This window comes from Lontra canadensis, unplaced genomic scaffold (assembly GCF_010015895.1).
Source record: "Lontra canadensis isolate GAN:19392208 unplaced genomic scaffold, GSC_riverotter_1.0 scaffold66, whole genome shotgun sequence".
In the NCBI taxonomy this organism is placed as follows: Eukaryota; Metazoa; Chordata; class Mammalia; order Carnivora; family Mustelidae; genus Lontra; species Lontra canadensis.
Window position 1 is genome coordinate 6,313,496 of NW_022631060.1, and position 12,379 is coordinate 6,325,874.

At 37.8% G+C, this 12,379-nt stretch overlaps 1 protein-coding gene across 2 annotated transcripts in view; it reads left to right on the forward strand.

The window, feature by feature from the left end:
• CUNH11orf80 (chromosome unknown C11orf80 homolog) overlaps positions 1-12,379 on the forward strand; it is a 130,739-nt gene that overhangs the window by 111,539 nt on the left and 6,821 nt on the right. For both annotated transcript variants that reach the window (XM_032879582.1, XM_032879581.1), the window contains exon 13: positions 1,291-1,389. In XM_032879582.1, coding sequence (XP_032735473.1) covers positions 1,291-1,389 — 99 coding nt within the window. The remainder of the gene's footprint in view (positions 1-1,290; positions 1,390-12,379) is intronic.

Here is a 12,379-nt window from a genome sequence, read left to right on the forward strand (position 1 = left end):
TAATAGTGCCTCAGAGGGTTATTGCGATGGTGAGGGCGAAGTGTGAACATGCATGTAGCACATGGTAGGTTCTGAATAAATGTTAGTTTCTTTCCTTCCTTTTAGGAATGTGTGCTGAGCAGTTGGTATCAGCAGTGCGTGATCCACTCATTCCATGTCTGTTGCTTTATTTTTTTATACTTTTTTTCTTGAAAAAATAATATAATACATTCAAAATTTAAAATAATAGCTAATAATATTTATCACTGTAATTAAAATTTTTTGGATATTATCTCGTACAAATTATATTGTATAGTTGTAACTGAAGAATTCTATATTCATATATAAGTTGACACTTCCCCGTTTTAACTCTTCTAAAATTTCTATCAGTTAGCCAGTTTCACTACATTGGTTTAATGTAATTTAATAACCCATTCCCTTAATAATAAGCATTTACATTGCTTATATTCTTTCTGCCAGTATAAATAGTATTTCAGTTAATACCTCTGTGTGATATCTTGCTTCTTCTGAATTATTTCCTAGAATAAATTTCTATAAGTGGAGTTACTAGGTCTAAGAGTATAACACCTTTATAATCTAGTGCCTCCTACAGCTTCAGCTTTCTGGATCATGTGGATAGCACAGGGTAATGAGAAGAATGCCACGTTGGAAATCCTTAGGTCAGGCCTAACTTTTGTATAACAAGTCATGAAATCTTAGGTGGGTTACTTCACCTTTTTGGATTTTAGTTTTCTCATCTATAAAATGTGTTTGTTGTATTAGGTGATTACTCTTGTCCCCTTTAACTCTACTATCCTGCAATTCTATACTAACACTTAGAAGTTATTACCCATTCCTTATGGATGCTATTATCTTCTTCCTTTATTTGCTAAAAGACTTATTTGAGGAAAAGTTCTTATATCGGTCTTAGTTGAATATAGTGAAGCTCTGCTCTCCTGGCACTTGTTTTAGAGGAAAGTAGTTTATATAACCCCTTTATGAACAGAGAAGTCTCTGGGATATGTATTTCCTATAGAGACAGATAGAGCAAAGGCCTTGTTTGAAAGATCTTGGTCAGGTAACAGACACTGGAAGCCATAGGAGCCACAACTACTTGTCTCATGGCATGTATCCCAGGCCGCCTCTCTACTTCTATGTATCCATAGGAATTAAGGAAACTCCAAACATAACATGAGGGATGTCAGTGGTTTGCCTTCCTATTTGTCTCATCCTCTTCCCATATCCTGTGGGTACCTTCCTTTTGGTTGCCAGTATTGGAATTCAGCACATTTCATCTCTGGCCCATTTTAGGCAGTTGACACTCAAGAATTTGGGACCAAACTGCACAAATCATTTCATGACATCACCCAGCACCGATCTTTTCCCTACTGCTCATGTGAGACGAAGCAGGTAAGTATAAAGTACTAATCGTACTTTGGTGGAGATCTTCCATACTGATGTGTGGGAACCCTGAATATGGGTGGTTAGGGGCAGGTACTTTAGATTGCACAATCTGAGGTTAGTCTTTCAGCAGGGAAGCCTGTGGTTTAGGAAAACTTTATAAAATACACTATTACACAAAGGTCAAGAGCATAGCTAGATGTTGCTCAAATTCCATTTCGGCCACTAGCTAGTTGTGTAGTATTGTGGAAGCTGTTTAACCTTTCTAAGCCTTAGTTTCTTTATCAATAAAGTAGGAATGATGCATAACCTGAAATAACTGTTGTGAGGTTTGAATAAAATAATGTATGTAAAGTGCTGAGCACATAGCTACCATTACAATGGTGATGATAGAGTGGAGTGTTTTTGTTTAGTTTTGTTTAATCAAAGCCATACTTTATTTACCTTTCTGGATGCTGGAGATAGAGAATTGCATTAGTTGGGGTCTCCACCTTCAAGGAGCTCAAACAGCTTCATCTGGTTTTATGACAGACTCCTCTAATGAGTGAAAAGATTCATAGCTGGGAAATTCTATATATCTCCAGATTGCAGGTATAACTGAAACAGTGTTCCAACTAAAGCCCACTCCTCTGGCTCTCTTGGCTCCAATCTGTAGAACTGGCCTTTGTGGAACTAAAGTATAATATGAGTAAATAAAAGAGAGTAAGGGTGATACTATTATACAGTGGATTCTGGTCAAGACAGAGTGACAGGAACTAGATTTACTCTCTTGACTGAAATTTAAAAAATCCAGACCCAACATATAAAACAATGGTTCTCAAGACATTGAGCAGCAATGAACAGGATAGTCTTTCCTGAGATGTGGAAAACAAATGAAGTGAGCCCTATGATTACCCTAACACACTGCCTAGAGAAAGTACAGAGGCCACTGAACAGGGAGAAGATATCCAGGCAAAGCCTAGTGGTTTCCCTGAGTTGAACAGATGAAGCTGGGAATTCCAGTATGCCAAAGCAGATAAAGCTTTCAGGGTGAACTATCAGAAAAGAAAGAACTCCATACAGAGAGAATTCTGAGAATCTGCAGGGTTCCTTCTCTATTATTCAGATGAGTAGGAATCAGCTCAGTCTGGTGAAGAAACTATTCAGGTAAAGAACCACCCAGAAGGATTAGAGGGAATAATATGCAGAGCTTAAAAGGGCCGGGAATAGTGCCTATTTCCATCAACCAGAGAGGAAAGCTTTATAATTTATGGAGCATGATACAGAATACTAAGAAGATACTTGTCTTCGGAATGGAGGAAAATTAAACCTCTGCCTAATAAACACTCCTCTGGTCCTGCCTAACAAAGCTTAAAAGCAGAAGCAAGACATAGAGGAATCAAGTTGTTTCCAAGTAATTCAACAGCATCACAGAACAAAGGTCAAGAATATTTATAGGATTATTAGAAATATCCAGCACCCACTATGGTAATATTCACAGTGCCTTGCATCTAATCAGAATTAACAGGTATTAATGAGAAGCAGGAATATACAACCCATAATGAAGAGAAAACTCTTAATTGGTCAATCAATCATTGAATCAAAACTGATCCAGAACTGACACAGAAGTTAGAATTAGTAGACAAAGACATTAAGAGCGTTATTATTATAACCGTATTCCATGTGTTCAGGAAGAAGCTAGAGGAAAGACTGAACATATCAAGTAGAGACGTGGAAAGTATAAAAAAGGCCCAAAATGAACTGTAAAGATGAAAACTATGATGTCTCCAAGGTAGAAATTATACTGAATAGTATGAATGGCACATTGGACACTTAAGGAGAAACACACAGCAATAGAAACTATCTGAAATGAAACACAGTGATTTAAAATAATAATAATAATCATAGGGGCAGTTGGGTGGCTTAGTCAATTAAGCATCTGATTCTTGATCTTGACTCAGGTTGTGATGTCAAGATCATGAGATTGAGCCCTGCATTGGGGTCCATGCTCAGCATGGAGTCTGGTTAAGATTCTCTCCCTCTCAAACTAATGATGTACTATATGTTGGCTAACTGAACATAATATAAATAAATAAATAAATAAATAAATAAATAAATAAATAAATAAAATAGCTTAATCTGTTAAAAAAAAAAAAGATTCCCTCTCCCCTCCCACTTTTCCCCACTCCACTAACCCCACCCCTGCTCACATATGTGCATGCTCTCCTTAAAAAAGATTAATTAAAAGGATAAGATTTCTTTATAAATAATAATAATAAAACATAGAATATCTGTGAGTTATGGGACAGCTTCACATAGCCTAAATATTGGGGAATCTGAAGAAGAAATGGGGCAGAAAATATATTTGAGGGAATAATGGCTGAAAATTTTCCAAATTGATAGAATCTATAAATCTAGTAGATCTAAGAATCTTAAACACCAAGCCCACAAAACAAAACTACACCAAGACATAACATAATTAAATAGGTTAAAACCAGTGGTGAAGAGAAAACCTAAAAAACAAATGTGTGAGGAAAACTTATTTACAAGGAAACAAAGATAAGGATTACAGAAAATTTCTCATCAGAAACAGTGTAAGCTAGAAGAAAATGGAGCAACATCTTTACAGTACTGGAGAAAAAACCTTCAACCTAGGATTATTTACCTAACAAAAATTAAATCTTTAAGAAAAAAAGAAGATGAAGTAAGGACCTTTTCTGACATACAAGAGTTGAAAGAATTCATTATCAGCAGATGAGAAATGTAAAGGAAGTCCTTCAAGTAGGAGAAAGGTGATACCAGCTAGAAACCTGAATCTACATGAAGGAATGAAGAGTACTGAAAATGGTGACTACGAGGATAAATATAAAGACTTTTTTTCTCATTACCTAATCTCTTTAAAACATAATTAACTTTTTAAAGCAAAAATATCAATAATGGAAGCGCCCGGGTGGCTCAGTGGGTTAAGCCTCTGCCTATGGCTCAGGTCATGATCCCAGGGTCCTGGGATCCAGCCCCGCATTGGGCTCTCTGCTCAGCGGGAAGCCTGCTTCCCCCTCTCTCTCTGCCTGCCTCTCTGCCTACTTGTGATCTCTCTCTGTCAAATAAATAAAAAAAAATCTTTTTAAAAAAATAGCAATAACGTATTGTAAGATTTATAACCTATGGTGAAGTAAAGTATATGACAACAGCACAAAAACCAGGAGGAGAAAAATGGAAATATACTGTTGTAAAGACTTGTACTGTATGCAGAGTGGCATAATATTACTTGAAGGTAGACTGGTAAGTTAAGATGAAAGGAACCATCAGAATAATACAACAAGGAGTTGCAGCTATTAAACCAAGAAAGGAGATAAAACGGAGTCATAAAACATATTCAGCCTTCCAGAGAATGAAAAGATAAGCCACAGACTGGGAGAAAATAATTGGAAAAGACACATATGATTAAGAGACTATTATCCAAAATATACAAAGAACTTTTAAAACTCACCAAAAAAAAAAAAAAAAAAAAAAAACAGGCCAAAGACCTTAACAGACACCTCACCAAAGAAGACTTAAGATGGCAAATAAGCACATGAAAAGATGCCCCACATCATATGTCATCAGGGAAATGCAAATTAAAACAATGAGATATCCCTACATACCTATTACGATAGCCAAAATCCAGAACACAGCACCAAATGCCGGCAAGGATGTGAAACAATAGGAACTCTCATTCATTGCTGGTGAGAATGCAAGATGATACAACTACTCTGGAAAGCAATTTGGTAATTTCTTAAAAAACTAAATACATTCTTTACCATGTGATCCAATAATCATGCTTCTTGGTATTTATTCAAATGAGTTAAAACTTAGGTTCACACAGAAACCTGCACATGGATGTTTATAGCAGCTTTCTTAATAATTGCTAAAACTTGGCGGCAACTAAGATGTCCTTCAGCAGGTGAATGGTTAAATACACTGGCATATCCAGACAATGGAATATTATTTTACACTACGAAGAAATGAGCCATAAAGCCATGAAAACACATGGAGGAAGCCTAAAGGTATATATATTTTAAAAGATTTTATTCATTTATTTGAGAGAGAGAGAAAGAGAGAGAAGATGAGAAGGGGCAGGGTCAGAGGGAGAAGCAGACTCCCTACCAAGCAGGGAGCCTGATGCAGGACTCCATTCCAGAACTCCAGGATCAGGACCTGAGCCGAAGGCAGTAGCTTAACCAGCTGAGCCACCCAGGCACCCCCTAAAGGTATATTATTAAATGAAAGAAGTCAGTATGAAAAAGCAGAACATTCTGGAAAAGCCAAAACTATGGAGACAGTAAAGAGATCAGTGATTTCCAAGGGTTAAAGGAAAAGGAGGAATTAATATACAAAACACAGAGGACTTTAGGGCAGTGAAACTACTCTGTATGATTCCGTAATGGTGGGTACAAGTGATACATTGGTCCAGAGCCATGGAATGTACAACACTAGGGGTAAACCCTCATGTAAACTATGGACTTTGAATGACAATGATGTGTCAATGTAGGTTTATCATTTGTAACAAATGTACCAGTCTGATGGAGGATGTTTATAATGGAAGAGGCTATACATATATGGGGCAGAGGGCATATGAGGAATCTCTGTACCTTTTCCTCAGTTTTGCTATAAACTTAAAACTGCTCTAAAAAGTAAAGTCCCTTTTTAAAAAATAATCAAAAAGAGGGCAGAGAAAGAGGAAGAAGAAGAAAAGAAAACAAAGTACAGATGAGACAAATAGCAGTTAGCAAGAAGATATATTTAAACTCAGCCATATCAATTATTATATTAAATGTGGTCTTTACAACTATTTACATTAAAAGATCGAGACTGTTAGATTAAATAAAGAGAACAATATGCTGCCTATAAGAATCCCACTTTAAAATACAGAAGTAGATTAAACATGTAAAAGGATAAAAAAGATATGCCATGCTTAAGATATATACCATAGTCTATCACTGATAAAAAGAGCACTGAAGAGGGGCACCTGGCTGGCTCAGCTGGTAGAGCACGCAACTCTTGATCTCAGGATTGTAAATCTGAGTCCCAAGTTGGGTGTGGAGATTACTTAAAAATAAAATCTTTTTTAAAAAGCATTGAGGGGCATCTGGGTGGCTCAGTGGGTTAAAGCCTCTGCCTTTAGCTCAGGTCATGATCTCAGGGTCCTGGGATCGAGCCCCGCATTGGGCTCTCTGCTCAGTGGGAAGCCTGCTTCTTCTTCTCTCTCTCTCTCTGCCTGCTTTTCTGCCTACTTGTGATCTCTGTCATATAAATATATAAAATCTTTTTTAAAAAACCATAGAAAAGGCTATAAAGTAGATTTCAGAGCAAACAATATTACTAGGGATAAAGAGGGTCATTTCATAATGATGAATACAATACAGTGTATACAGTGTAATGGAGATAATAGCCCCAAACGTTCATGAAACTTTTTTTTAAAGATATTTATTTGACAGAGAGAGAGAGAGAGAGATCACAAGTAGAGAGGCAGGCGGAGAAAGAGGGAGAAGCAGGCTCCCCGCTCAGCAGAGAGCCCGATGTGGGGCTTGATCCCAAGACCCTGAGATCATGACCTGGGTCCAAGGCAGAGGCTTAACCCACTGAGCCACCCAGGCACTCCTCATGAAACTTTTGAGAGAACTTTAAAATAAATGAAGAAAACTGATAGAATTGTAAGAAGAAATAGACAAATTCACAATTTTTTAAAAATTTTATTTATTTATTTGACACAGAGACCACAAGTAGGCCAAGAGGCAGGCAGAGAGAGGGGGAAGCAGACTCCCTGCAGAGCAGAGAGCCCAATGCGGGGCCCGATCCAGGACCCTGAGATCATGACCTGAGCTGAAGGCAGAGGCTTAAACCACTGAGCCACCCAGGCGCCCCACAAATTCACAATTGTATTTGGAAATTTCTACATACTTCTATTAATAATTGATAAAGTAGACAGAAAGTGGAAAGTGGAAGTGGAAAAGTGGAAGTCCTAAGTAACACTATGAATTAACTTCACCTAACTTATATTCATAAAACGTCCTGCCCAACCACAGCAGAATATTTTTCTCAAGTACAAAAGGGACATTTAACAAGGTAAACCATATTCTGAGCCATCAAATACATCTCAATAAACTTAAAAGAACTCAAGTCATATAAAGTATGTTTTTGACCACAGTTGGATTTAAGTAGAATCAGTGACAGAATGATATCTAGAAAATTTCAAATATTTGGAAATTAAATGACACACTTATAAATAACTCATGCATCAAACATAAAATCAAAAGAGAAAGTAGAAAAATATTTTAATTTAAATGGAAATGCAAATGATCAAAATCTGTGAGCTCTCTCTAAAGCAATACTTAGAGAGAAAAATGCCTGTGTTAGAAAAGGAAAAGTTCCCAAATCAATGGTCTTAGCTTCCAACTTAAACTAGAACAAGAAGAGCAAATGACACACAAACAGAAGAAATTAAATAATAAAGTCAGAGTGGAGGTCAGTAAAATAGAAAACAGAAAAACAGTAGGGAAAAATCAATGAGGATTTAAAGGTGGTTTATTGAGAATATTAATAAAATTGACAAACATTTAACCAGACTAATCAGGATAAAAGAAGATACAAATTTCTTTTTTTTTTCATATCTTTTAAAAAATTAACATATAATGTATTATTTGCCTCAGGGTTACAGGTCTGTGAATCATCAGGCTTAGACATTTCACAGCACTCACCATAGCACATACCCTCCCCAATGTCCATAACCCAGCTACCCTATCCCTAACTCCCCACCCCCCAGCAACCCCCAGTTTATTTCGTAAGATTAAGAGTCTCTCATGGTTTGTCTCCCTCCCGATCCCATTTTGTTTCATTTTTTCCTTTCCTACCCCCCACAACCCCCTGCCCTGTCTCTCAAATTCCTCATATCAGAGAGATCATATGATAACTGTCTTTCTCTGATTGACTTATTTTGCTCAGCGTAATACCATCTAGTTCCATCCACATCGTTGCAAATGGCAAGATTTCATTTCTTTTGATGGCTGCATAGTATTCCATTATATTTTTATACCACAGAAGACACAAATTTCTACTATTAGAAATTAGAGAAGTGACATCTCAGATATTAAAAGGATTATCAGGAGTTATTATGAGCAATGTTGAATGTTATCATGTTAAATTTTAAACACTGTATCAGTAAATTTGACAACTTAGATCAAATGGACAAATTCCTTGAAGGACAGAAATTACTAAAGTTCACTCAAGAAGAAACAGCTGTAGGGGCAACTAGGTGGCTCAATCGGTTAGGCAAGTGCCTTCAGCTGAGGTCATGATCCCAGGGTCCTGGAGTGGAGCCCCTTATTGGGCTCCCTGCTCAGTAGAGATTTGGCTTCTCCCTCTCCCTCTGCCCCTCCCCCTCCCCCTCCCACTCTGTCCTTCTCCCTGCTCATGCACATGGTCTCTCTCTCTCAAATACATAAAATCTTAAAAAAAACCAAAAGCAATAGCTCTATATACCTGGTCTGTTACACCTATGTCTATTAAAGAGACTAGATTTTTAGTTAAAAACCTTACCTTAATATTGAGAATATTTTAAAACTCTCAAAACTTAAGCATAAGAAAACAACTCAGTTTTTTAAATGGGCACAAGATTTGAACACACATTTCACAAAAGATACAAAAGAAGAAAGATGCTTAACATTAGTCATTAGGGAAAATGCAAGTCAGAAGCATAATTTCACACCTACTTGCTATAAAGAGACTGACTGTACCAGGTATTGGCAAGGATATGGAGGAACTGGAACTCTTGCACCCTGTTTGTAGGAAGAAAAAGTTGTACAATCACTCTGGAGAACAGTTTGGCAGCTTCTTAAAAAGTTAAGTATATACATAAGATCCAGCCATTCTACTCTTAAGTATTAACCCAAGAGAAATGAAAACATGTATGTCCACACAAAAATTTACATACTAATGTTCATGGCACCTCTGTCATATACCCCCAAACTGGAAGCAACCCAGTGTCAGTAGATAAGTGGAAATAAATGGTTCATTCAATGGAATACTACTCGGCAAAGAAAGGAATGACCTGTTGGTATACACAGTAGCATGAGTGAATCTCTAAATAGCCATGCTAAATGAAAACCCTTGAAATACTGGATCAGGTGTAATAGCAGCTGGGGAGGGGGGCATCCCTGAAATACAAGAGTACATACTATTTGATTGCATTTATATAAAATTCTTCAGTGTGCCTGGGTGGCTCAGGCGTTAAGTGTCTGCCTTCGGCTCAGGTCATGATCCCAGCGTCCTGGGATGGAGCCCCATATCAGGCTCCCTGCTCAGCGGGGAGACTGCTTCTCCCTCTCCGGCTCCCCTGTGTTTGTGTTCCCTCACTTGCTATCCCTCTCTGTCATAAGCAAATCTAAAAATAAATTTTTTTTCAGAATGCCAACTAATCTTTACCTACAGATTAGTGGTTGCTTAAAGATAGGAGGTATACGAGCTTAAGGGAATGATTATGAAGGTCAGAGGATACTTTTGAGGATAATGGATGTATTCATTACCTTGATTGGGATGATCAAAAAGTATGTATATATGCCCAAATATGTATGTATGCCCAAACTTACCTCATTGTACATTTTATATAAATGCAGCTTATTATAAGTGTGTAAGTTATATTTCAATAAAGTTGCTATACAAAATTACAGATATTTTTGACAAAATAATAGGCCCCTTTGCACTTCTACTGCTTCTCTCCCTCTTCTACTTTAGTTTGCCTGATTTGGATGGGAGTGTTTAGGTGCCTAGGATCACACCCAAGATCACAGCATCTCATCAACTGGCTTATCCTCCTCTGCTTTGTAGTTAGAAAGGCTCGAGGATGGGAGTGAAATCCCTATGAATGCTCCTTTCACCACAACTTTTCTGTACCTTCTAGGAAGCCTGTTCCTCGGAATCAATCTGCCATTCCCTTCAGCTAGTTCACTGCAAGTACTCTCGCTGGTTTCACTCCAACTTGGAAAGCTGATGCCCACAAAGTTGAACAAACTAATTTCCACAAACTTAATGGTTTAAAAACACCAAAATTTATTATCTCACGGTTCTGGAGTCCAGAAGTCTGAAATCAGGGGCACATGGGTGGCTAAGTTAGTTAGGCTTTGGAATCTTTGATCTTACCTCAGGTCTTGATCTCAAGTCCAGCATGGAACCTATTAAAAAAAAAAAGAAGAAGAAGAAGAAGAAGAAGAAGAAGTCTCAAATCAAGGTTGTAGGAAACCATGCTCCCTCTAAAGGCTCTAAGAATCCTTCCATTCCCCTACCAGCTTCTGTTGGCTCTCAGTGCTCCTTGCCTTGTATCTACAACATTCCAGTCTCTGCCTCCATCTTCAACACAGGGCCTTTTTCCTATGTCTCTCCAATTTCCCTCTGCCTCTTTTATAAAAAAGACCTGTTATTGGATTTTTGGCCTACTCGAAATGCATCATGATCTTGAGATCGTTAATTACTTTTAAAAACACCTTTTTTCCCAAATAAGGTCACATTTACAGGTTCTGGGGGTTAAGACTTGGGACATACGTTTTTGGGAGCCACCGTTCCATTCACTATAGCCATCCACTCCTTCAGATTTCTAGGGATAAGCATGTGCCATTTTCATAGGACCAAAGATACATGGGTAGGATCTAGAAGTGTTTCGTCCTGTGAAGACCTTTTGTTTGGGCCTCTCTGATATCCCATTGATATCTCAAAAGGAAATTATCTGACCTCTTTTGCCCCATTCTGTTACCATAGTGATGGTTCATAGCCTCAGGGCCATTCATAGCCCAATTAATTTGGCAGATGGCTAGTGAACTCAAGGTCTTACCCAGTAGTTCTAGGTCTTGGAAGGAAGGAATATTCATTGAATTCTTAATCTGTGTCAAGATTTCCACTTTAATATCAAAAAGACCCTACAAAATAGGTTGTAGTTTTCCCATTTTATAGATGAAGAAACTGGTTAGAGAACTTTCCTAATTTGCTCGGGATGACATAGCAAATGTCAAGGCTAGGCTTTGCACTGAGGTCTCCTAGTTTCAAAGCCTAGTAACGTTGTTACCATATAGGACTGGTACTGGAGTGTTCCACACCATATAGCCCAGGGAAGATGAGTGATCAGAGGCACTCGTGAGCAGATCCTCTGCTTCTGCACTCAAGATCATTACTGTTTTCCTTCTGGTGATGTCCTTTTAGTGATAAATAACTTGTTAGTGGCACAAGACTGGCACCCAGTGGCTCCAGCTAAAAACTACAAGATCAATGATGATAAGTCAAATTCTTTTACCTCTGGACCAATCCCTCAGTTTCCACTTTTAAACAGATAAAGTAGAAAAGCTGAACTCTTCAGTAATATAGAATAAGACAATCTGTTACATAGTTTATGGAGAAGTAGAAGAAATGAGAGAATATGTGTTTAGAGTTTTATAGAATATATTTAAGAGAAGCCCATGCCAGAGTGATTTATAAGTTGGGTGTTGGAACATACGACAGTGGGCCATGAAGGAACAAGGGTCTCCAGGGCTAGTGTCAAAGATGTGTGTAGCAGCTGAGAACATAAGTCCCTAATAAACAGGAACAATAACAGGGAAGTAGTTGTTAGGAAAGTTATTGTCTTCCAGGAGGGGGGTGGGGTAAGACCAGAATCAAATGTCTCGGTGTTAAATCCAAGGAGGTATATCCCAGAGATTCGGCTGTCTCATTTGGGGGAACTGATGATGAATGAAGAATGTGCAAGGTTCCTCTAAGGCTGAGGGCTCTATATTGAGTGTGGGTATTTCCTTGGTGATACTAGTTTTAGGATAGGAGAAAGGTTTTGTCTATTACATGAGATTTTCCAGACAACAATGAAATAAAAGAATAAGCTTTCTCTCAAAGAATTTTTTAAAAAGTGGAAATTGTTTTAGTGCTGTTTCTTTTTTTCACATCATCAGAGCCATCTTTACCCTTCTGTGTTCCTTGGAAAGTACTTAGAAGTTTTAGTAAATAATAC